A 22,791-nucleotide genomic window follows, 5' to 3' on the forward strand; every position below is an offset into this window, starting at 1 on the left:
AAATACAGCCCAATTTGAACGACTGCCATGCTCCCGCAGTCTAGTTAACTCTGTGCATCTGGCGAGATCGGTCCGCCGCTGACGATCGACATGTTGCAATTTTTCGATATCATGCGCTTGCCTTGGTGTCGTCCTCCAAGACGTATATAAGCCACGCCATCTACCTCGTGCAAGCAGCAGAGAGGACTCACCCTTCTCCCTCATTTTCTCCTTCTCTTTAGCCTGGTGCTACCTTTTTTATTCCTTCATACTTCGCTCGCCATGAAGTTCATCCACTCCCTTGCTGTCCTTTCCCTTCTGGCCCTCGGCGTGCAATCTGCGCCACACACAAAGCGGGATGGGGCTTCCAGTCAAGCGACCTTGGACGTCGCCGGTATGCCTGTCGTCGAGTTATCCTCAACCGGCAGCGCGGCGATCGCGACCGCGACCGCGACGGTCACCGTGCCACACATCCGCCGTAAATCTTCGGGGTCGCATAGTCATGGACTAGGCCTAGGTCCAGGAGCTCATGTTCCGGCGCATTCGAAGTGCGTATTCCTTCACCTCTCACAGGTGCTCTGGTCGCTGATTGAGATTGGGTTTTAAGTCATGCGACTCCCGGCCTCAGCATCTCGAAGACTCTGGCGGCCAGTGCGCTGACGATAGTCGGAAGCATCACCATCGGTGCTGTTGCGGTGCTTTGAACACGACTCGACTGGTGATCCTGTGTATCGGTGTATCAGTACATTAAGCAAAGCCTTGAACCGAAAACATACCGGCGATCGAGCCTATCGTCATCGTTGAAGGCTCCCATGGGGAAGAGAGTTTGCCTTCTCCCTCCGAACATGAGGCTTCAAGCCACGCTCGTCACGGTACTCGATACAACACACGGGGTAGTGTACATCCACTTCTGCTCCCTAGACATACAGCCGCCATACGTCCTTACCAAATCAAAGCCAGACTCACTTAGACGACCTAAGGAACCACAGACTGCTCTTTCCACTTATCACCGTCCCTGGTGAAGATGGTGCGGCGGTTCGGCAGTACCCCCAGCGCCGCCCAGTCCACCTCTATCGGCTCGAAGAGCATGAGCGCGAAGTTGCTCAGTGCTGTCGCCGCGTTCTTCTGGTCCTCTTCGCTCTCGGGCTCCGAGGGGACCTTGCTGGGCCATGATTTCTGCTCGTCGGTGCTCGCGAGCGGCGAACCCGGAGGATGAGGGGAACACCAGCTCGCGCGCATGCCCGGGCTCATCGTGTTGTACAGCTCGATGCGCTTTGCGTCCCAGTCGAAGCCCTGGTCCTCGAGCGTCTTGAATGCGATCGCTCCAGAGGGGACGGGCGTAGGAGATGTGTCCCCGGGTGCGGATGCCGAAGGGAAGATGCGCACGAAGCCGGAGAGACGAAATTGGTCCTGTGAGCCCTCCATCCACCATGCGAGCTCGACGCGCTGATTCGCGCGGACCTGCGCGACTTTGGGGCTGCGCGCGTCCGTTGAGGTGACCAGGACTGGAAAATCTGGGCGACCCTCTGGGTTCATAAAGGCCCGGTGCACCTGGGAACGGACGTGGGGTACATTGCGCGCGTCGACAGTCGCGACCTGGTAAACTAGATGCAACATGTAGCGTGAATACTCGCCAGGATATCAAGGACCCGTGTACGCACTGACTTTCCCCTTGTTATCGGGGTGGCTGAGAGCCTTGTTGATCGCTTCGACCCATCTTGGAGCAGCAGACATAGCGCGAGAGTCGACTGAGGCGAGCTATTGTGCAATGCTTTGGAGACGTTGTACGCAAGCTGTGTGCGCGGTGGTGGTCTGAGTGAGAGTTGCGCGGGACTCGAACATGGCGGATGTGAAGGGAAAGCTCGACGTCAGTGACCGGCGCCGGACCGATCACCACTCTGACCAAGACCGCCATCTCCTCCGCGCTGCTCGCGATGTCCGCTCTGTCCTTGTTTTCTGCTGGCTCGAATGCTCGCGGACAGCTTGCGACAGGAAATCTCGAGGATGCCTACCAATTCAGGCCTTGCATATTCTCTGGGGTCGCGTCAGGAGACCCGCCGCCAGGGACAGTGGCTATCGAAGACATCTCATGCGGCGCGAATCATACACTTGTTCTGCTGCTTCGGAGCGACGGAAAGACAGAGCTTTGGGGCTGTGGTGATGGGAGTAGAGGTCAGCTGGGGCCATCATACGTCGCGGCCGTGGAAGGGGCGGGCGGAGAAACGGCAAACGCGACGGCGGTCTTCAGATTGCTTGAGCTCAACTTACATGCCCTCAAATCCCGCGAAGAGGAGCCTCTCCATGAATATACGGTGCGCCTGATTGCCGCGGGATGGGAGACCTCTTACACTGTGCTATCTTGTCCAGGCCGGGACGACGTACTCCTCTCCATGGGTGCAGACGACTTCGGGAACCTCGGTGTAGGTGGAACGCGTTCTCAGACATTTCAGGGCGACACGAGACCACCCATCAATATTGTCCCACTGCGTGGTCCTATACAGGCCGAAGATGCGGAGACTACTTTGACGGTGCTTGAACTATCCACCGGACCACATCATACAATCGCGCGCTTTCTGCTAGCTTCCCCCGACGGATCTACTGAGACGTATGTTGTAGGCTGGGGAACCGCTCGGCATGGCCAACTAGGACTCATGTCCGACGACGCCGGCCGTCCTCTCCCGTTCACGCCGCACCCAGTCCTCGTACCCATATCTTCCTCGGGGCACATAACCCAGCTTGCTTTGGGAAACCAACACACAGTCTGCCTCCTCTCGTCCGCAACCCTCCTCGCACTCGGTTCCGACCGAAAGGGACAACTCAGCGGACTTAATGATCTCTGCGAGGTCGAACACATCGGGTGTACGTGGAACGGGACATACGCGCTCCTCGGCTCAGGCGAGGTCGTCGCGACCGGGAGCAATTCGCATTCGCAGTTGGGACGCGGAACAGGCGGCCAAGGGCTCGAGGAGACGATTGGTCCCGTAGCCTTCCCATTTGGATCCGATGCTGGGCGAGTCGTGCAGATGGCTTGCGGGAGCGAGCATGTACTGTGCGTCGTGGAGCGTGTTGGGAACGCGGAGGCGGTTCCGCGAAGAGAGGTGTGGGGCTGGGGCTGGAATGAACATGGAAACCTGGGCACCGGCGGGACGGAAGATGTGGACACCCCCGTGAAGATCTGGCCGCGGTACGGGGACGAGCAAGGATGGGTGGCGAACGTATGGGCTGGATGTGGGACGAGCTGGATATTAGTGCAGCGGTGATACGCCGCCGCGCTGACCGAGGTGGGTGTTTGTATCACAGATGCTTCTTATTCAGCGACTGACAGAAATCAAAGCACCCTCGCTTTATGAACAGGCAGGAGCGTTCAGACCTCGCCTTTCAAGCGACCCATGAGATGTTGTCCGGTCAACGCTATAGCGTCCTCGATTCGTGAATACTAACAAACTGAAGATACTATGTACAATATCAGCGACCTTGAAAGCAGGCGACATTCCTACGACGAAGTCCATGACTATCGCGATATACTTCTTCGTTACATGCGCAGCTCTATCTCGGACAAGCTAAGGTTTTACCGTTACGTAGGGCGAGATATATAGGTAGGGAGCTGGAGAGGACATAGGTGAGCAGGAAACAAATACAGAGCACGGTTCTGATACCCAGCATCACAGAAGAAACTCAAGAAGAAATACATCGAAGTCCCGTCCTCTGCCAGTCATCAGCTTCGCTGCACCCACGCCCGGCTCATCGCATCTCGGGGTGGGTCTCCTGCATAGCTTCAGCTACCGCGCGAATATCGCGGCGGTGCTTCGCTCGCGGGGATCTCCACCGTCGTCCTCTGTTCGAGCTCACACCGCGTCCGGAGACTCGCAACCTCGTCTCGTAGGACCTGTATCTCGGCCTGCAGCGCGTTGTCGTGGGCCGTGTCTGGCACTGTTGGCGCTGCCCCGGCTTCGGGGGTGGGGTCATCCGCGGGGTCAGCTAGAAGGGCCTGCATTTGCGCTTCGAGCAGCTTGATTTGGTACGCAATTTCAGCCTGGCGTTGTGTGCGTTTAGCGGACAGAGGCACAGGTGGCCTGATGTTGACCGAAGCAGACACGGGTGTTTCGGCGTGCGCAGACGGGGATGACGCTACAGTTGCCCAAGTCAGTTCATATCGAAGGTGCCCGGGGCAAGTGCGACGTACGGTCGGACAAAACATCCGTATCTGCGGGTTGCCCCTGGTCATACCCAGCCGCAGGCGGTATGTGAGAGACAGAAGGCAGGCCCGGGGGAGCATGCACCGAAACCTCCGTCGTGCCTGACACGCTGGGCCGCGGATGATATTGATGGACAGAAGCAGCAGCCCCGAGCCCGCCGTTGCCACTCCCGGCGGCGCGCAGCTGCTTCTCGTCGTCGTCTCCGGCGAGCGAGCGAGCGCGCCGCGACCGCCGGTGGAAGTAGATGATCGTGCCGACGATGATGGCGAGCAGCGCGAGGCCGCCGATCGTGCCCCCGACGATGACGCCGGCCGTGGTGGATCCGTGCGAGCCGTGGTGCCCGCCCCCGCCGCCATTGCCGCCACGGAAGCCGCGCGAGGACCCGTCGTCGGTGTCGGACTCGGATGTCGGTGTGGAGGAGGTGCTGGAGGCTGGGGACGAGCTTCCGTCATCATTTCCATCAGCGCCGTCGGAGGTGGAAGTGGGGGTTGAGGAAGAGTCAGAGGGGGAGATCGAGGTAGAAGAGGAGTTGGTGGTGGAGGAGGGATCGCCATCGGAACCGCCGCCCTCCCGGTCCCGGTCTCCGCTGCCGTGCCATCCGCCACCGTGTCCCCCAAACTCGTCTCGGGCGGTATACACGATGTAGTCAAACAACACGTCGGGGGTGGCGGGCCCGGACGTCTCGACGCGGAGAGTGTGGGTCCCATGCGGGACGCTGGTGTTGGTGTACACGGGGACGTTATACTGTACATCCTCTTCTCCATCCGACACGTAGGTGAACGTGCCCACGAAGTCGTCGTCGAGGAAGAACGCGAGGCCAGCGGACCCTGCTGTAGCCGCAGCCGCGTTCGCAAGGATATGGTACACATACACGGCGCTGCCCTGGAACGTCGCCGTGACCGTGCGCGCCTCCGTGTCGTCAGGGTCGTATGTGGCCGCATGCCACGTTCCTTGGAAAGCTTGCAGGGGGTCGACGTCGGCCGTCCCGCCCTGTGTCCAGGCGTCGGCGGGGGCGTAGGTGGGCACGACGCCGGAGTTGCTGTCGCCGACGTCGTCATCGATCGTGTAGTTCACGCTGCGTGCGGCGGAGGGGGCGGAGCCGAGTAAGAGCAGTGCGAGAAGGAGCGCGCAGAAGAGGTGGGGGAGCGTGGGGAGGGAGCGGGGTGGTGGCATGGCGCGGATGCGTCGTTGGACCGGCCTGACATGCAGCACGCGATGCGTCAGAAAAGGGCGGTCCAGCCGGAGAGAAAGCAAGAAACTGGCGAATAAAGGGACGTCAGTTCAGCGGGAAGAGTGAAGAGATGAAAGGGAACGGCGGGGGGTGCAGTGGCATCCACATACCGCGGATGCGTGTGGCGCCAGCATCTGCGGATGCAATAGGTTAGCGATTTTGACTGTCCCACGGGAGGTTCGAAGGGTGTGGCGATGGAGACTAGTTGGCCGGGTCGCAAGCCGGTCGTGCCTACGCACAGGCTCGAAGTGATGGAGTGCTGTCAGATCTGCCGCATGCACAAGCATCAACGATTGTCGCTCGCTGGGGAAGCATGGCTTTTTGACCGGCCGCCGGAATATCAGGAGAAGGCGGATTAGTTGCGCAGTGGCCGGAGGAGTCGGACGGGCGAACTGACCATTTGAACGTGTCTGAAGGTGACAGACAAGCGATATTGATTCAATGATTGGCCCACGATCTGGCCGGTGGTGCTCTTCTGGGAATCGTCTCACTCTTCTTTCGAGGATATGTGCAAATGTGTGTCCCTAATAACAAAAACAATCAAGGCTTCATCGATTGAACGAAGTAATGGGAACTTGGACCTACACGGCGACAAGGCTGCTGCTTAGGGGGCGAGGGTCGATGGCGACCATCCACATGTCCCACTGTCAACGCCTGTAAAATGGATACGTAAAATGACCACAATATTCCCATGTGAACCCCCGTCGTCGGAGAGAAGTTGATGAGCGCAGCGGACGTTGCTCTGCGGGCGACGCGGTCACGTGCGCACGCGATCACGTCCCGAACGCGTCCTCCGAGATCGACTTGGCCGCCGAGCGCGTCCCCGATACTTGGCGATCGACAACTTGTTTGAGTTTGTGTGCACCTATGGGCGTGGTCGGTGAGTGAGGGATGCCAAGGGGTATCTTAAGCCTGTGTCAGCATATGTTCCTCCCGGTTGTCGCAGCGCAAACCTGAGAGCCACATGGGCGCACTGCGGTCTGGAGGAGCAGCTGAGGAAGCAGGATGTCCGACCACATATCTCAAACACCCGCTTCCCCACTGATTTGTCCATCTCCTGCGGCGAGCCTATCTCCCGCCGGCATTGCGAAGGAGGGTAGATACGCCATATCCACAGTACATCCATGATCGGGCACAACAGCTTTCCGTGATCGTGGCCTCGATGTCATGCACGATGCATTCCAGTCTGAGCTCGCTGAATGTCAAAGCCTGACAAGATGACGCCTTTTTCAAATTTCCCATGCTACCCAGGGCCAACTGATAGCCCATCAGGCTCAGACAACGCAAAGGAAAACGCTACTGTCGATGCGGTGCAGGAGCTGTGAGGAATCACTTCATGAACATTCACGCACCGAATGCTTCGCTGACTCCATAGGTATCTTCGAGAGTACTTGAACACCCAGGTCTGCTCCTGAACAACATTTTATCTATACTTACAAAGTTCAATGATCTCGGCCAACGTGTATAGGGCGCAGTTGCCCGAGGGCAGCCCCGAGGGTCGTATCGACCATGAGGCATGTCAAAATGCGGCGGATCTTCGCCGCAGCTGCAGATAGCTCCAGCGTAAAAACTATGCAAGCGGGTCTGAAATGGATGTTAGAGTGCTGTATATTCATCATCTAGGAGCCTTCGTAAGTCGGTGAAGTGCGGATACAGCCTGGAAGAGAGCGGTCGAGGCTGGGAAGGGTGAGGCAGAGAACAAGGAACAGGGGCGGGTATTTTGAGACTCGGCGTTATGGGCGGGTCGGTAACTAAATTAGGCAAGTAATAATTAGACGCCCGTCAAAGTAGGAACACGATGGCGACGCGCCCGCTCCGCCCATCACCCCGCATTTCTCTCTCCTTCTCCCATCTCCTCGCCAGCTTCTCACTGCCGCTGCTGCTGCGGCCTCCGACGACGCTCAAAAGCTCAGCTACGACGTGATACGGCATGCCGCGCGAGAACAGCTTCAGCGACTCGGATGGCCGCTCGCTCACTCCAGACCTCGACGAAGGGCTCGCAACATCCCCTGTCTACGACGGCCCGACTGCAGAGAAGCTACCAAGCGTGCGCCCCCATGTCAAAAATGAAGACATACAATCGTCACCGTCGCTCATCAACACCTCCCCCCAGCAGACTCGCCGGTCGCGAGAGGCCAATGCGACCTCTCCAGTCACGTCCCCGCTCGGGGCCCCGCCTCCTACTAGCGCACAAAGGCCATCATTCTTGACGCCAGCGGAGCGATTCCGTTCAACTGTCCGCAAAGTGATGGCGATGCGGCGGACATCTTCGCTGATGGTCCGCCGCGGTGTCGGCGCCGAGCCTGGTATCGACCCCCGCCGCGCATCCGCGTTCCTCAGCTACGGCCACATCCGGCAGCAATGTCTCATCGAGGTCAACGACTATTCAACGATGCGGACAAGCTTTGGACGGATGACGAACGCGGAGTTTATTCGTCTGCTCGCAGACAGCAGCGCTAGCCGGAGGGAGCCGTGGGTGAAGGTTCGCTGGATCAATGTGGGCGGTATCAGCTGGGACGTCGTCAGCGCGTTGGCGCTCAAGTACGGTACGCCTCCATCTTCCCCGCTCGCAACTGTCCGAACCGGACAGCTCGCATCGAACGATGGTATGCTCATCTCTAGTGGCCAGACATGCACCCCCTGGCGCTGGAAGATGTACTGCACCAGCGCGGAAACGCCCGATCCAAGGCCGATTACTACAACAAGCACCTCTTCCTGCGTGTCCTGTGTCATTCCCTGTCAAACGATGATGATACCGGCGGCCCTAACATTTCGCACCTTCCCCGTTCGGAGTCGCCCACAAACATGGATGATGACGACGAAGAGGACTCCGAGTTCCAGTTCGGCAAGTCGGGGAAGGCCGCCGAGACCGACGTCGACGACGAGCGCACGATGTACGGCAGCGCGAACGCATCGCGCTTCTCCACCCAGCGCGGTAACGGAAACACGCTCCGCCAGCGCTTCGGCCGCGCGGACGTCGAGAGCCCGCCTGCGCCCAATCTGGCGCGGTTCGCAGGCTTCGAGGAGGAGGTCAAGGCGAACAAGGACGCGCGCAACCGCAAGCTGCTCCGCGAGCTCAAGCGCGGGGACCGCGTGAACGTGAACATCGCGCCGCTGTGCATATTCCTGATGCGCGACGGGACGGTCATCTCGATGCACAAGGGTGAGTGCGCGCGTGCGCTTCGCGTCGGGAAAAAGGGTGTGACTGAACTGACGACTGCAGACAACACCCTCAACTTCACTGCGCCGATTACTGAGCGATTGCGGCAGCGCGATACCGGTCTGCGTACAACTGCAGATCCGTCGCTGCTGGTCCAGTCACTATTGGATCTCGGTGAGTCCTTGCGTCGCCGTGTACGACAAGTTGTGGTACTGACGAGACTGAAACACAGTCGTGGACCAGGCCTTGGAGGTCGTCGACGAGTACCAAGGCAGGATTTTGAAAATCGAGCAGGCTGTGTTGCTGAAGCCGAGCATGAAGACGGTCCGTCGGCGTAAGTGCAGATCAGGCAAAGTCAGGGTGGGGGTAAAGACTGATGTGTTGTCGGCGGCGCAGTGCATATCCTGCAAGGCGACCTCATTCTGCACAAGCGAACGCTCGAGCCTATCAAGACCGTCATCTACGGCCTGCGGCGGTACGACGTAGACCGGGTAATGGCGCTCAGGGAGCACGTCGACCCGAACGCGAAGGTGGAAGGGTACATGAGCCACAAAGCCAAGATCTACCTCGTACGTAGTGTCCGCTCCAACCGTGTCCAAACTCTGACCGGGAATATCGGGTTTCCTCCGACTGGTTGTCGACGCTCAGGCGGATGTACACGACCACATGGAGTATATCTTGACGAGCCTCGACATGATCGCGGGGATCACGGACAACCTGATCAACTACACGTTCAACGTGAGTTTTCCTCCATACACGTTAACGCCTCGTCGGCTGTCAGCATTTGGTACTCACGCACCCGTATATGCACAGATGGCGTCCTATGATATGAACGAGACGATGTGAGTCTAGCCTTTCTCGTCGCGCCCTTTTTTTCTGCACCGGCGAGCTGGCTCGTCTGCAGCAGAGGAGGCACCGCCTGCTGCGGCCTGCCCGCGCGGCGCATGTGCGCGAAGTACAGAAGCAGCGGCTAACCATCGGCACTCTTTCTAGGCGCCAACTCACTCTCGCGACGATTATCTTCCTGCCGCTAACGCTGCTCACGGGTTACTTTGTACGTGTAGACCCCTGTTGCATTCCCATCGTCCATCGATTGTGGGTGTCGTCCCAAAACGTGTGCTAACGGCCCGCTGCCTGCAGGGAATGAACTTCGCCACCATGCCGTCCGTCCAGGATCACAGCGACGCCTTGTGCGTTTCATTTTTTATTACCCGGATGTCACGCTGCAAGCCATGGACTAATCATTTGCGCTTGGTAGGTTCTGGGAGATTGCGATGCCTGTAATGGTCGTAGTCGTGGTGCTGTTCATGCAGAACGACATCAAGCGCATGATACACTACCTGAGCAAGCGCATGACGCGTCATCGCATCAAGAAGGTACGTGTCTCCCCTGGAGGAACGAGGGTTTTAATGTTAATATGGCCGCAACAGAACTACCGCCCCAAGCGTGCCTAGGGCTTCGGTCCAAGTGCCGACCCCTGTCGTCCTTGTCTATTCGCTGTTAGATTATATCGTCGCTGTTGCTGTGCGTGCTCTCCCCCTCTCATTACGGATCCTTGGTTGGCGTCGTTTGAGTATAACCATCTGTGAATATGATACCTGTATGTGCATACCGGATACTAACGATACTGATACTCTGGGCCGGGCTGCCCTACATACACCGCTCCCTCCCACATCCCACGTTCACGAGTTCCCCTGTCGTCATTACATTACCATCTACCCGATTTTACGATCGCTGTCCCGCTCAGTACAATATATTATGCGACGCCGTGCCTCACGCTCCTTGCTTTGTAACTATCCCCACGGACACACTACAGGAACGTGGTTAATCCACACTTTTAGATCACACGGCCAAGAACGTAAGGCCTGGGCTACCCCACGGCCTCTACACGTTGGGCATATCTCCTCCCTTGTGCACAAAGAGGCACAGGCGCGGCGTCCGATGCAACCGGGGCATGCGCGGGGCGCGCTGCCCAAGATTCAAAGGGATCTGTACTCAAAACACCGGGGGCAGTGGTCTTGCGCGACGCGGTGCAGCCAAGTACACCAGCTCTAGACTTCCCGCCACAAGTGGTATATGGCCTCCCCCGTACACAGCAGGGTTTCGTGAGTGAGGTGTGATCGCCCGCGTAGAAGTCGCGAAGCAAGGCGGCCCCGGGGTGCTCGGGCGGGGACCAAGGCCAGGACTCAGGAAGCAGGCGCATGCTGAAATGCCGTTGCAAAGCAGGGATACGATTGTACATACATATAGCGTACAGAGAGGGGCGTCACCGCCGATAATACGTACAACAAAGCGCGTGTAGGGGTCGTGAGGTCGGAGGCGAGAGAAGAGAGAGATGCGATGGTAGAGAGGCCTGAGAACCCGATACAGCGCCCGGCAGCAGCGATCGCGCTGAGATCCACGCAGCGTGGCGGGGCGCGTCCGGTCGAGGCCTGGGCGGACGAGGAAGCCTAGTGGGGGTGAGATGCCTACTCGACAGCTTCGCCACGATAAACTAGAGGTAAGCTTTCTCCAGGGGGACCATGACGAGCGTGCCCTTCGGCGGTTGGGTGACCTGTAGCGCGCGAAGGATGTATAAGCGATTGCCGCGGCGTACGGAATCGTGTCCATCGAGAAGAACGTACCGTGTTGAGGGGGTCCGAAACCGTGAACTTGCCCTCGAGGAGGGTGGGCGTTGCGCGGCCGATGAGCGAGGCAACGATGAGTTTGATCTCTGCATGCGGTGTAAGTTATGGGGTGATTGGACCTAGCGAGTGACTGACCATTGATTGCGAGCACCCGCCCTGGGCACGCAAAGCGACCCAGGCCGAAGACGATGTGGGCAGGGCCGGTCATGACCGCCTCCTTGTTCTGCTCCGCCCACTGGAAGCCATTGAACTCACGCGGGTCCTCGCCATAGATCTCCGTGTTCTCGTGCACGGTGGTCGCCATTGGCGTGACGAAGTGGCCTGTCAAGTATGTGTCAGTATTCCGCAGGCGTCATAACGGCAAGTGCGGCGGCGACCTACCCTTGGGAATGATCACATCGCCGAGGGGCACGTCGCAGGTGGTGTAGCGCATCGTGGCAATGGTGTCGCCCTTCAGGCGCATTACTTCCCGAATGAACGAATCTAGAAGACGCGCTTCACGCAGGGACGCGGCGGTAAGGCGCATCGCCCCAGTCTCGTCCTCTTCCATAACGCGTGAAAGCTCCTCGCGAAGCGGTCCAAGATACTCTGGGCGCATGGCAAGCTGATAGAGCACCCATTGCGAGACGACGGTGCTGCATACCCAGCATAAGATGAGAAAGTCGCCGTCGTGATCAGAAAGTTACTCACGTCGTGTGAACAGCAGCGAAAATCAAACTAAGAAGGGCGGTGAGCGGAGATGTGACTGATAAAGACGGGCGACTGACCACAGCAAGAGGATAGCGATGTATAGCCGACGGAAAACTCCAATTCTACTGCCGTCCTGCGGCGTGTATGTCTTGACAATAAGATAAAGAACATTCCGGGGCTGGCAAGGGGAACAACATGTAAGCGGTGAGTAGCCCAGAAGACGACGCCACGAAGGTACCTCGTCTTCCGGCGCGGTGTCCCCGGATGTGGCGATCTTCTGGTAGCGATCGATGTCTCGCCAGACCTTGGGACCATACGTACGCATGAAGCCGAATGGGATGCTCACGAGCATGACCTTGATCCTGCATCAAAGAAGTCAAACGTCTATCGCAGCAGATGTCCGGAAACGCCCTCACCAAGTATAAACGATCCACAGCATCGGGATATACTTCCCAATGAGAGAGAAGTTCTGATATTGGCCTGTGAGCTCCGCCATGCCGTTCGACACCTCCTCCACGACCTCCAGGTTGCGATGAGTTACATAATCCTGACGTAGAAGTTCTTGGATTAGCGGCTATGTAGGTACCGAGCGTGTGAGGGGACAGTACCTGGCCAAATAGCAGAATGAGCGTAGTCTCAGCGATGGTCCCACGGAAGTGGTCGAAGCAGCTTGGGTGCTGTCCCGTCTTGATGCCCTCGGCAGCGCGTTCGACGAAGCTCTTCGAGTCCCTCTCGAACAGGGGCCAGACTGGTGCATCCCACGGTGAGTCCTAGCGAAGCGGAGATGGGTATGATAACGAGACGTACTCCTGTATACGATCTCATCGATGCGTGCAACGATGCCGTCCCTGACGAAGTCTTGCAGGTCCCGGAAGAGGGTGCCCTCCGTGAGTGCCATGATTGGCTGCAAGTTCATGATCTGGGCACGGTGACTGCAGCTTCAGCAGACTGCGATCGTCGACCATGGAAACATGCTCACCGCCGCTGAGCCCTGCTCGAAGCTGAAGAGACGGTCGCAGGTGAGCACGTATCGGGCATACTCGTGGTTCACGATGTATTCCAGCTGCACGTAGAGTAAGTCCCAGACGAGTGAGTGATGATGTATGGGCAACGCACGTTGCCCTTGCGTCGCACGCCGATGACTGGACCATAAGTCGCGAGAGCCTCTCCGTACGCTTCCCGGGGCCGACCAAAGATGTCCTCGGGCTGTCGTATTGAATTAGTGCGATGATTGCATGCAAAGCTAAGCATACCCACAGGGATGTCCACGATGGGAGGAAGGCGATCCTTCGAAATCTACGAAACAGTGGGGTGAGAAGGGAGCGAAGGGAAGGGTCGTAGCCATGAGAAGCAGTACCTTGGGTGCCTTGACATACCAAGCGTAGGTGGCGAGGAGCAGGGGCCCAGCGAGAAGGTAGGAGTGCTCCATGGTAGGTGGGGGAGATGATGCATTCAGACGCACTCTGTTGGCCCTTTACATAGTCGCGCACACAGACCTGCATGCGGCGCCCGAGCCTTCGACCGCTGGCGTGGCTCTTGGGAAATCTGCATTTCGATCAGATACTGCCTGCAGCGCAGCGTTCTGGCCAGCGCCCTCAGGCAGTTGTACGTTGCACTATCAGGAAAAGGGAGACGACGCCCGTCTGCGGAGAAGCACCCCATTATCGACAAGGCGCGTCGATTGTCCGCGAGGCCGTCCCGTTCTGATATCGTGGAGCGAGAGAAGTTGTGTTCGCGAAACTCCCTTCCCAAACTCCGCAGGGTTCTGCCCGCGCAGAAACGGGCCCGGAGCGTCCCTCTGCCGTGTTCCTACAGACTCCACGCCGCAATACCTGTGTGACAATACTTGTTTGATGTAAGCGAGGACGTCAAATTCGCGCTATTGGATCAATACCTTGTGAATACCTCGGATTCTTTACAACTTCTGGCGGTAAAAGACATATAGCCGAGAAGTGCGCGCTGCCTGCATGCAGATCTACTAAACCCATCATAGGAATCGCAATGTTGGCGACGATGGCAGTGCTCGGCCCGACTTGCAAAGCTTTGGCGAACGCCGTCTCTGAGTGTTTTCAAGAGCAGGCGCATGCTGGGTACTGCTGGTGCCGTTGTTGAAGAAGCACGGTGTTCCGGAGTAGTGGATGTCGGCATAGCGTGAGGGCTCTCGGAGGCAGATGTGGGACCGGCGGCGGTCCGGCACCTGCTTAAGGTTCTTTGAAGGGCCTGACGCCGCAGAAGTACCGTTGGATCAGACCGAGTACTGACCTCTATATTTAGTCATTTCAGCCCCAGACAAATGCCACCCTTCTGAATGAAACGAACGTTCACGAGGCCATTGAGGTCCTCGACGTTTAATGGCTTAGGACAACTCCCACCGCGCTACTAGCCACGTGTACCAGGGGCGTCGGCGAAACACTGTGCTCGTGTAACTGTTCAAAGAGTACACCCCGGCAAGGTTAATCCAAATCAATCAATTGCATTTTCACCTTCGCTACGCATCCCACGGACGATGCATTATGTTCCGCTGAAGTTCACATGTCACTGCGCGAAGCCTGTCCAGTCCTATCAGACATAACACCAAAGCGCTCGGTATGTAACACATACCCTCTATGATAGATGTGGGATCTTCCATGAGCGCACGGTGGGTGCTATCGCTGGCGTCTCCGCGTTACTTCTACGCTCCGCCAATCGTTCTTAGCCGCGCTAGAGTACGAAACGAGGTCAGATGGTCGTTCCTGAGGCCTCAAAGAAGCGTGGGGCATGATCCTACGTAGACCTGACGCGGACGCTGGAGGATCAAACGTTCCGACAGTAGTCTTCAGCATATAATCCCCTACTCTACGGAGGTATCTGATCTCCCACACGCACCTCGAAGTATATTGCTCGTGTGGTCGCACACTCACTGCGTCGCCGGTCTCGCTTAGTGCGGAGGATGCAATTGGCGCTGCGTCGGCGCTGCGCCGGCGCCATGGGCACACCCCGCACTTGCCCGCGCGCGGGCCTTGAACGTGGAGTACACATTCTTTCTGATTCTAGATAACAAATCTTGATCGGATGCAGTGAGAAGACGAAAGAGAAGACGAAGGAACGGTCACTTTACGGAGAAGTACCCACCTGGCATGTGCTTGATTGTTCGTCCCGAGGCTGAGTCTTCGGAGAGAAGCAGACACTGACTGACCGATGTGTAGCATTACGGAAGAGTGAGTCGGCCACGAGTCAGGACATTGCTTGGCAACAGAACCATGCACGTCGAAATCTCGATACTGCACTAGCCGAAACATCCTGCGGGACATGGGGCCGGGCAGTTTTGTCGGAGTTCCTGCAGCGGCTTGGGCAGAGACTTGACGCTGTAATCGGGATCCGTTCACGCACTACACATATGGCGCTGCCGGTGTCAGCGGCGGCGTTTGACGCAATTTCCAATGCAGCGCAGCCGCACAGTGCTCTATACTTGTATAGATGCCGCCTGCACCGACAGACAGGCTGTCCTTGACGGACCGAACCTTGAGGCGATTGAGCTTGATGCAGTCTGCAGGCCTTCGGGTCTGTCCGAGTGAGATCAGCGTCATGATACACATATTATTACAGTCAGATGCGAAAATAGATAGAGGATAGATGCTGCCCAAATACTGTTGATACAACCTGCGCTGGTCCGGTCAGGACATCCCAAGCCTGCTCTGCTCGAAGACCCGCACAGCGGAGGACGGGATCGACATCGAGTCCGCGAAGTGGCCTGTCATCGCGACGGAGCCCTGGCTCGCGGCCTTGATGCGGCATAGCGCCTGAAAAGCGACGTTCCACGCGAACTTCGGCTTCAGGTGGTACGCCCATGAGGCCCTGATCGCCTCGATGTCGCCTATGCGGGCGAGCAACGAGTCGGAGGCGATGTCGGGTCCGGCAGCGAAGGACTGCGAGAGCTCCTTCCACTTGTTCCGCTTCTCCGAAGCGCCGGATGCCTTCGCGCGCCCCCTCGCGCGAGACGCACGCGAGGGGGTGCCTTGGTTGTTCTTCGACGAGCTCGCAGCGCTTGCTATGCTCTGCCATTGCTTGATGTGCGCCTCGACATGATTGCGGACCCGCGCGATATCGTCCTTGAGCGCGGGATGCTCAGCGAGCGCCGACATATTGACACAGAGTCGGAGGAGGTCTTGATCGTCGTTGTCGTTGCGGATTTGAAACTGCACGAGATCGTCGTATCGTCGAAGATGGGCATCGCGCATGCACCTCCCCTCCTCGAGCAGCTCGTCCAAGATGAAAGGGCCTAGACGTGGTGGGCGTGAAAGGGGAACGATGTTGTAAGCCCGTTCGCCGTCTGCGACACTGGATGGTAGACATTCCGGGCGCGCCCTGTCATATTGTAGCTTGTCCTTTTTAAAGACCTCGTTCTTGACTTTCAGCCCTGACTTGCGAGCATCCAGGACGGTATTGAACCTGTCGGTATGTGAGTCCTAAACCCATACGATACTAAGTGGTGCTGACATGAATGCGTTACGAATCGTTTGAGGCGCGTCGTATCCATGGACGTAGGCTGCGTTCTCGTGGTACATAGAGTATGCGCCCACCAAAGGTCGAGATATATCCGAGAGTAGAGCGCCTTGCAGTTTCTTACGACGCGCGTCCGGGTCGTTGACCATCCGGGACATCTCGGCGGCTACGGCTGCAACCTGTTCGATCTTACCCTGGTCCTCGAAGTTGTCCTTTAGGAACCCGGCGGGCGCTTGTGACAGCGGCGAATTGTTGAAGTCCCTGACGAGCCTCGGGTCATAGATGCAAACACAGACATCTGTCAAACGTCAAGATACGATCATAATCGCAGGTGTGAGGTGGATTCTTACCTCCATCGTAGTCTGTAGGAGTGACAGGCGTCAGCGGGAACTACGGGGTAACTGCTTGGAGACTGACCGCCACCCGCCAGCATGCTCGCGAAAGAGCAGGGACCCCTCGATGGTAGGACAATGACGTCCGCATAGTCGGCGAGGAGTTCATGCTGAACAGCTGTGACCTGGGGTAGCGTATGTGAGATTGGTAGTGATATCATTGACATATAGAAGAACCTTCTGCACGTCCGATGGGAGACGGTTTGGGTTGCGGTATATCTATAAATCATATACCAGATTACATCTTCTGTTCACAGATCATAAGGGGAGTGTATGCACGCACCAGGACATCACCCAGCAGAATGTTGGGGTTGAGATCTTCCAAAGCGGACTTGAGGTCTTTGCTCGATCTGAAGTGGATCTCACCAGGCTTGAGCACACCGTAAGGATCTAGTCAACGTGAGTCACCCAGTATCGGCAAAGGTACAGTGCGATACATGACCACATACCTGGAACGATGAATGCCTCGGCAGAGAGCGGAATAGAAACGTGGAAGTCACGGATGATGTCCTCGATGACATTGCTCGTGATCTTCCTCAGCTTCTCATATAACGCAGGTAGTCGGAGGGGGTGGAAGCCCGCTTGCAGGAGATCCATGACGACGCCATGCAGGGTAAGCGGCTCGCCCGTGAACCGGTCCCGCAACCTCTGCGGAACCGCACCTGCGCTCTCAAGCTCGGCAAGTAACGCCGCACTCTCCTCCTCGTCGAGCTCGCGGTCGCCCGCGGAGCCCAGGAATTCCCCCAGCATATCGGGTGGCTCGTCGGACGGGAACTCGTCTTCGCGGATCCGACCTGAGAGTCCGAGGGCGCGCGATGCGCCGAGCGCGTACTGCTGCACGCGCGACGCGGTGACATGCCCGATCCGGTTCACGGTTGCCCAGAGGAGCTGCATGTCCTGCGGACGCGTCCACTGAGTGAGCTCCTGAAACTGCTCCTCGAGCGTCTCCCGCATAAGCTCTACGAAGGTGTTTGTCGGCAGCCCGTTGTGCGACAGATTGAGGATCGTCAGGCGCGAGAGGCGACTGGGCAGCGTCACGCGCGGCGGCGCGAGCAGGTCAAATATGCGATGGGCGGGATGCAGTCTGTTGAAGTCGAGCTTTATCTTCGTCTGAGAGTCGCGAATCCAGATCTTGGGCAAGGCGTCGGGCGAACGATCGCGGGGGTGGAGTACCCACAGTCCTTTCGCGCCCGCAATGCGACCTTGCACAGCGGTCGGGCGCACACTGAATCCCATGCGTCTGCCGATTGCGCTCAGAGCAGCGCCATTCATGAAGCCGCAGCCGTCGGTGTAGATCTCTTCGGTTGGCGCTTTCCCGGCCTGCTTGTTGACGCCTGCGCTGTATGTGAGTAGATAGATACGCGGACGAGAGAGTCGGACTGACATTCATCGTCAATGTTGAACATCTTGTCTGGGTCGAACAGCAATGCGGGGACGGAAATGGATAGCCCTAGGTCAAAACGTGTTGTCCACTTGGATACCGCCTGTTTTCCGTTCTTATCGAGAGGGTTATGCCAATTCACAAACTCTTCGAGGGACATTCGCCGCTCGTCACCAGGCGCGGGAGCACCCCGCTCGTAGTCCTCCTTGGTCTCCATCAGGAAAATCTTGCCTTCCTTCATGCCAAACGCGACGAAGACACGTCCACAGAGCACAAACTTCTGCATGAAGAACTCCTTGAGCTTTTCGGCCTGACTGCTCAGGATCTCGCGCGGCACGGAAACCTGGAGGAGGCGCCGCGAGCCAAGGAAGCGCGCGAAGCGGCACGACTTGCGCATTTCCATAGGCGCGAGTACTAGCCGCAGCGCGCCGCCGTGCTCTTCTACACGCGCGACCTGCTGTATCTTGCCGCCGTACCAGTCTTCGGTCTCCTTCCATTCTCCCTGGAGGCCCAAGCCTCGATGACGCCCTTCGCATAGAGCTAGCTCTTCGCGATCAAGCTCCACCCTACGCAGGACAAATAAGCACATCAACCTAAGCACGCGACGCAGTGCCGTACACACCAAAGTTGCAGATCTGGCTGTGAAATCGCGACGGAGGGGGAATGTGAGAGGACCTGGGGCACCTTCAGCGCAGCGTCCTTGCTCTGCCCTCTAAGCTTCTCCAGGTTCGGGAGGGTGACATCGCTCCAGGACCACCAGCCTCGAGAGACACCGCGCGCTATCTCGTACTGGACACCCCACGCGATACCCAATTGGTCCATCAAGTGCTGTGCTTCCGGGGAGTGCGCGATGAGAACGACCCCCTGTGGCACGGAGGAATCTCCTTTATCGTGATGTCCACTCATGAGACGGTCTGTGCGCTTGTGGAGACGAATCACGCACCAAGTCCGAACATTTGTGTCATGTAATTCGCAACCCTGGTCATTGTAGGTGTTTCGACCTTCGTGCGGTAAGGCGTGGGCGATTCCGGCTGCACAGGGGCGCGCGGGCGGTGAGGAGTGGTCGGCTCCGGGGAATCCAGACCCTCCTGAATGACCCGTATGCGCGAGGACGATGCAGTTGACGAGCGCGAAGGCGTGCTAGGACCCGCACGCGGCGTAGTGTTCTTCGCCAGCTTTGGCAGCTTGCTGGCGGTGGAAGCGGGTACGATCGGTACTGCCCATGTATTCTCGTAGCTCAGGGCGCGTTTTCTGCCAGTTGTAACATCATACGATGCCGATGACTCTAGGGAGGTGTTGGAGGAGTTGCGAGATTTCACTTGTGAAAAGGCGAAAGACCCCTCCTTGGAGGGTGCCGAATCAGAGTCGCTGTCGGCCTCGAGGACTGTGAAATAAAAGTGAGCTTTAATCATGATTATAGCACACTGATTGGGACGTACGCGCTGCGACTATATAGAAGGCGCCTTAGCATAGTCTTTGGTAACTTAGGGCACAAAGGACATACCGAGTGAATCGTCATCGTCGCTGCCGCTGTCTGCGGAGTAGCCACCACTGTCCGCCCTCGTCAATGAAGACGGCTTTGCGGTGAAAGCCGGTTGTTTTCCCTTTGCGTTGGTCGTTGTTCTCCCGCCTTAAAAGTGGCAAGTAGAAGCATCAGCGGATGGTGTTTGAGTAGACGCCGAGTCCTGGCGCTGCGGTAGCATCTACCTTGCCCTGCTGCAGAACGGGAGTTTGCCCTCTCGATAGACCTGGCCGCAGCTGAATTTCCTGATGCAAAAAGACGACATGGTACATGAGTTTGGTCAGAACGTGTTGATGAAGATATTTGTACTGACCTCGTGTGGTACCCCGGGACTCCGCGGCTCGGGGTATAGAATCGCCGCCCCAGAACTCGCGCTCTGGATCGTTGGACCCGCTCATGTTGTTTCTTCCTTTCAGTAGACAATGTTTGCAGAAGGAATAAGAAGGAAGATTTGGGCGATGATGGTCTGTGCAGCAAGAGTGCTAGTACATGACCGCACGGTCCAACTCGAGTTCACCACGCGAAGGAAGCTGACCACCCTTAGGCTTGGCGCTAGCGCCCTAAGTTGACAGGTGCTACATGGGCGCCTATTCCCGAGTACACCTTGACAATGACCACGAACACGGCATGGGCGTATCTGTTACTGTCTTCAGTCTGGCACTCGTGGTAACTTGCTTGATGAACGTGGTACGGTGGCTTGCCTAGCGTTCCGAGTGGACATAGAAGGATCAGCGCAATTTAGGTGCGTATGTCAAGATCTCCGACCTGTACCGCCGTGGATGCAGTGAACTCATATGTCTTATGCCAAGGCAGCATTGGCGCCTTATGGGCACCTCTGGTATCCGCGTTCATGCAAATGGCGGGTCTACCGGCCGGGTTGACGTACCGCTAGCTCAAGTTCTGTAGGATCCTCGGCTTCTGACTTCGTAGCCAGGCAGAAAGCAAGCAAGACAATTCGACACTATCCGCAACTCATCTCGTCAGACTCGCGCCGCACTTTGGGCAGAAGGAGGATTTCACGCTACACCGCGAGCTAGGGGTTTCGTCTGCCGCGCGGTCGACGCCCGAGCTTCTGCCAAGGCGTACTGGGCACTTGGCACTTGTTCAAGATGGTATACTCTTGCACGCACCCTAATACCACTCTGCGCCTTCTCACTGTCGTTATCTATGGCCAAGCCGACTCACACCGTTCCAGTACACCTCGACCTCACTGTTGAACACGTGGACAATGGGGATCTACCCGTGCCTACCGTGCTGCCGAGACCGCTGCCTCCCCCCAAGTCACAATGGCAGGCTTCTGAAGCTGGCAGCACGAGCGCGTCGTTCACGCGGCTTACACGACAGGCCGCGGGGCCCACTCCGGATGCCAACTCGACGACGAGCACCACCCCCCTACCCACCTCAAAAGGCAAAGGGAAGGCAAGACGGCAGCCGAGCTCATCGGTGGCCTCGCCGGCGTCGAGCCCCATGGGCCCTCCGCAGCCTGCCCCTCAGTCGCCGATGCCATCGCAGTCGGACAGTCAGGTGGTCCTGAGCCCGCCTGTGCCTGCGCCCCTCGCTGCCACCCTCCGCTCTAACCAGTTGGGCGCCGACGTCACCGGCAAGACAAACATCCCCGCGCTCAGACACGATATGTTGGAGCTTACGCACCACCTCGACCGCCTCACCCGCACCCATGCCACCGACCGCGCGGCCATCCGTGATGCCCTGCTGAAGCTCACGATGGCCGTTGACGACCTCCGCAATGATGCGTCCCCGGCTACCTCACCCACCGTCGCATTCCGTGACCTTGAGCAGCGTGTTCATCGCCTTGCTCAGGGACTCGAACGCGAGGAGGACACCCGTGCCCGCGAAATCGGTGTCATGGATGTACGCCTCGGCTCCGTTGAGGATGACACCCGCGACATCTCGCGCTCCGTCACCACGGTCAGCCAGGAGCTCGCTGGGGCCATCAACGCACTGTCGCAGATCCGCGCGACCCTATCGACGATCACGCAGCAGGTCGGCGACCTCAGCAACAATGCGCGCGCTCTTGTGGCAGCGCCAGCGCCCACGCGCGAGACCGCACTCACGCCGTCAACACCTCACGAGTCCCGCAGGCGCGAACGACAAGTCTCCCCCTCCCCTGCCCCTCCCCAGGCCTTCCAGCGACGCCTTCCACGCCCTCCCCAGCCTATCCCCTCTGATGGCCACGGCGCGGAGGGACGCCCGCCCAAAAGAGCCCGCGGGAACGGTCCGCGCGGCCAGCATCAGCCTCACCTGGCGCCCGTCCCCGCACCCCTCCCTGCGCCTGCGGCTGGACCGGCATCGTTTACAGTCCGGTTTGGTGCAGTGGGCTGGTCGGCTGACCCAGCTTCCCTGCGCGCGGAGGTCCTTTCCACGGGCCACTTGGCGTGGAACACCATCCCGAACGTCTTTGAATCGGTACTGGACATCCGCCGCGATCCCGTAGACTCGCGCTTTGCCCTCCTGCGCTTCCCGACTCGCTACCTTGCTAGCACCTTTGTCGAAGCGTGGGTGCAGCACGGTCACCGCGAGCAATCGTTACGTACCGTACACGCTGTGATACTCGAGAACGTCGACGTCTCAATAAAATCCTACCCCCTGCGCATTCTCTCGTGGAATGTGCATGGGAACCTTGCTCTCCGCTTGCACGACCCTGCCTTCTCGTCCACACTCGCCCAGTTCGACTTAGCCCTCTTGCAAGAGACGCACCTGCGCCCGTCCCAAACGTCGCAGCTTAGGCTCCCGACAGGGTTCTCGTGCATCTCCATGACGCGCCCAGAAACCAGGCAAATGCGACATGGTGGAGGCGGCCTACTGGCGCTGATCCGGCCAGGACTCGTCGTGAAGGACATCTCTCCAAAAGATCAGTCTGATATCATGCTCCTCGAGATTGGCGACCTCTCCATTCTTCATGTCTATGTGCCGCCCGCGCACTCCCCGGCGCTAGAAGGAGCGCTCGTCTCAGTGGAGCAGCGTGTACACGACCTCCTTCTACCCCGTACGTTGCTACCGGACCACCGCGTCCTCGCGCTCGGAGACTTCAATGCTCGCGTTGGAATCCTGGCGACATCGCTCCCCCGTGTATCGCCAGACTTGACCGTCACTGCCAGAGGCCGCCGCCTACT

At 58.2% G+C, this 22,791-nt stretch overlaps 8 protein-coding genes across 8 annotated transcripts; 4 read left to right on the forward strand and 4 right to left on the reverse strand.

Moving 5' to 3' along the window:
- Positions 1-261: 261 nt before the first annotated feature.
- On the forward strand, positions 262-683 carry TRAVEDRAFT_41223 (uncharacterized protein; the record flags this gene model as incomplete). Its single annotated transcript, XM_008033866.1, has 2 exons — positions 262-527; positions 587-683. 2 exons carry the CDS (start codon positions 262-264, stop codon positions 681-683), a joined length of 363 nt encoding a protein of 120 aa, XP_008032057.1.
- A 170-nt stretch (positions 684-853) lies between these two features.
- Positions 854-1,767, reverse strand: TRAVEDRAFT_157533 (uncharacterized protein). Its single transcript, XM_008034349.1, has 2 exons — positions 1,641-1,767; positions 854-1,583 (listed from the first exon to the last, which is right to left on the reverse strand). Exons 1-2 carry the CDS (start codon positions 1,711-1,713, stop codon positions 955-957), a joined length of 702 nt encoding a protein of 233 aa, XP_008032540.1. The 5' UTR covers positions 1,714-1,767; the 3' UTR covers positions 854-954.
- Positions 1,768-1,910: 143 nt separating this feature from the next.
- Positions 1,911-3,489, forward strand: TRAVEDRAFT_157536 (RCC1/BLIP-II). The gene is made up of 3 exons (XM_008034350.1): positions 1,911-2,291; positions 2,347-3,260; positions 3,314-3,489. Exon 2 carries the CDS (start codon positions 2,370-2,372, stop codon positions 3,237-3,239), a length of 870 nt encoding a protein of 289 aa, XP_008032541.1. The 5' UTR covers positions 1,911-2,291; positions 2,347-2,369; the 3' UTR covers positions 3,240-3,260; positions 3,314-3,489.
- A 1,316-nt stretch (positions 3,490-4,805) lies between these two features.
- Positions 4,806-5,249, reverse strand: TRAVEDRAFT_80075 (uncharacterized protein; the record flags this gene model as incomplete). Its single annotated transcript, XM_008034351.1, has 1 exon — positions 4,806-5,249. A coding segment is annotated over one exon (444 nt), but the record flags the coding sequence as incomplete, so codon positions are not given.
- Positions 5,250-7,230: 1,981 nt separating this feature from the next.
- TRAVEDRAFT_157540 (uncharacterized protein) lies at positions 7,231-10,397 on the forward strand. The gene is made up of 11 exons (XM_008034352.1): positions 7,231-7,952; positions 8,036-8,569; positions 8,630-8,740; positions 8,799-8,900; positions 8,963-9,135; positions 9,215-9,304; positions 9,380-9,408; positions 9,560-9,620; positions 9,707-9,756; positions 9,825-9,942; positions 9,997-10,397. The coding sequence occupies exons 1-11, from the start codon at positions 7,337-7,339 to the stop codon at positions 10,018-10,020; spliced, it is 1,908 nt and encodes a 635-aa protein (XP_008032543.1). The 5' UTR covers positions 7,231-7,336; the 3' UTR covers positions 10,021-10,397.
- A 663-nt stretch (positions 10,398-11,060) lies between these two features.
- On the reverse strand, positions 11,061-13,134 carry TRAVEDRAFT_109848 (cytochrome P450; the record flags this gene model as incomplete). The annotated part of the gene is made up of 12 exons (XM_008034353.1): positions 11,061-11,120; positions 11,191-11,279; positions 11,329-11,514; positions 11,575-11,828; positions 11,884-11,910; positions 11,961-12,061; positions 12,122-12,245; positions 12,300-12,430; positions 12,492-12,631; positions 12,691-12,802; positions 12,863-12,946; positions 13,000-13,134. The coding sequence occupies 12 exons, from the start codon at positions 13,132-13,134 to the stop codon at positions 11,061-11,063; spliced, it is 1,443 nt and encodes a 480-aa protein (XP_008032544.1).
- Positions 13,135-15,449: 2,315 nt separating this feature from the next.
- Positions 15,450-19,413, reverse strand: TRAVEDRAFT_138069 (uncharacterized protein). Its single transcript, XM_008034354.1, has 10 exons — positions 19,082-19,413; positions 18,761-19,022; positions 18,142-18,704; positions 17,207-18,091; positions 17,041-17,147; positions 16,935-16,976; positions 16,783-16,882; positions 16,716-16,727; positions 16,360-16,663; positions 15,450-16,311 (listed from the first exon to the last, which is right to left on the reverse strand). The coding sequence occupies exons 1-10, from the start codon at positions 19,122-19,124 to the stop codon at positions 15,537-15,539; spliced, it is 3,093 nt and encodes a 1,030-aa protein (XP_008032545.1). The 5' UTR covers positions 19,125-19,413; the 3' UTR covers positions 15,450-15,536.
- Positions 19,414-21,062: 1,649 nt separating this feature from the next.
- TRAVEDRAFT_25237 (uncharacterized protein) lies at positions 21,063-22,294 on the forward strand (the record flags this gene model as incomplete). The annotated part of the gene is made up of 1 exon (XM_008033590.1): positions 21,063-22,294. A coding segment is annotated over exon 1 (1,103 nt), but the record flags the coding sequence as incomplete, so codon positions are not given.
- Positions 22,295-22,791: the final 497 nt, after the last annotated feature.

The sequence above is a fragment of the Trametes versicolor genome, assembly GCF_000271585.1.
Source record: "Trametes versicolor FP-101664 SS1 unplaced genomic scaffold TRAVEscaffold_1, whole genome shotgun sequence".
NCBI lineage: Eukaryota > Fungi > Basidiomycota > Agaricomycetes > Polyporales > Polyporaceae > Trametes > Trametes versicolor.

Excerpts from the sequence above, each read along its gene's own strand:
- TRAVEDRAFT_157533 (XM_008034349.1), bottom strand. The coding sequence starts at position 1,713 with ATGTCTGCTGCTCCAAGATGGGTCGAAGCGATCAACAAGGCTCTCAGC. Across the intron at positions 1,584-1,640 it reads CGATAACAAGGGGAAAGTCA|TTTACCAGGTCGCGACTGTC; the intron begins GTGCGTACACGG and ends TGTTGCATCTAG.
- TRAVEDRAFT_157536 (XM_008034350.1), top strand. The coding sequence starts at position 2,370 with ATGGGTGCAGACGACTTCGGGAACCTCGGTGTAGGTGGAACGCGTTCT.
- TRAVEDRAFT_157540 (XM_008034352.1), top strand. The coding sequence starts at position 7,337 with ATGCCGCGCGAGAACAGCTTCAGCGACTCGGATGGCCGCTCGCTCACT. Across the intron at positions 8,570-8,629 it reads GGTCATCTCGATGCACAAGG|ACAACACCCTCAACTTCACT; the intron begins GTGAGTGCGCGC and ends TGACGACTGCAG. Across the intron at positions 9,943-9,996 it reads CGCGTCATCGCATCAAGAAG|AACTACCGCCCCAAGCGTGC; the intron begins GTACGTGTCTCC and ends TGGCCGCAACAG.
- TRAVEDRAFT_138069 (XM_008034354.1), bottom strand. The coding sequence starts at position 19,124 with ATGACCAGGGTTGCGAATTACATGACACAAATGTTCGGACTTG. Across the intron at positions 16,883-16,934 it reads TCCCATCGGACGTGCAGAAG|GTCACAGCTGTTCAGCATGA; the intron begins GTTCTTCTATAT and ends ACGCTACCCCAG. Across the intron at positions 16,312-16,359 it reads ACGATTCGTAACGCATTCAT|GTTCAATACCGTCCTGGATG; the intron begins GTCAGCACCACT and ends ACATACCGACAG.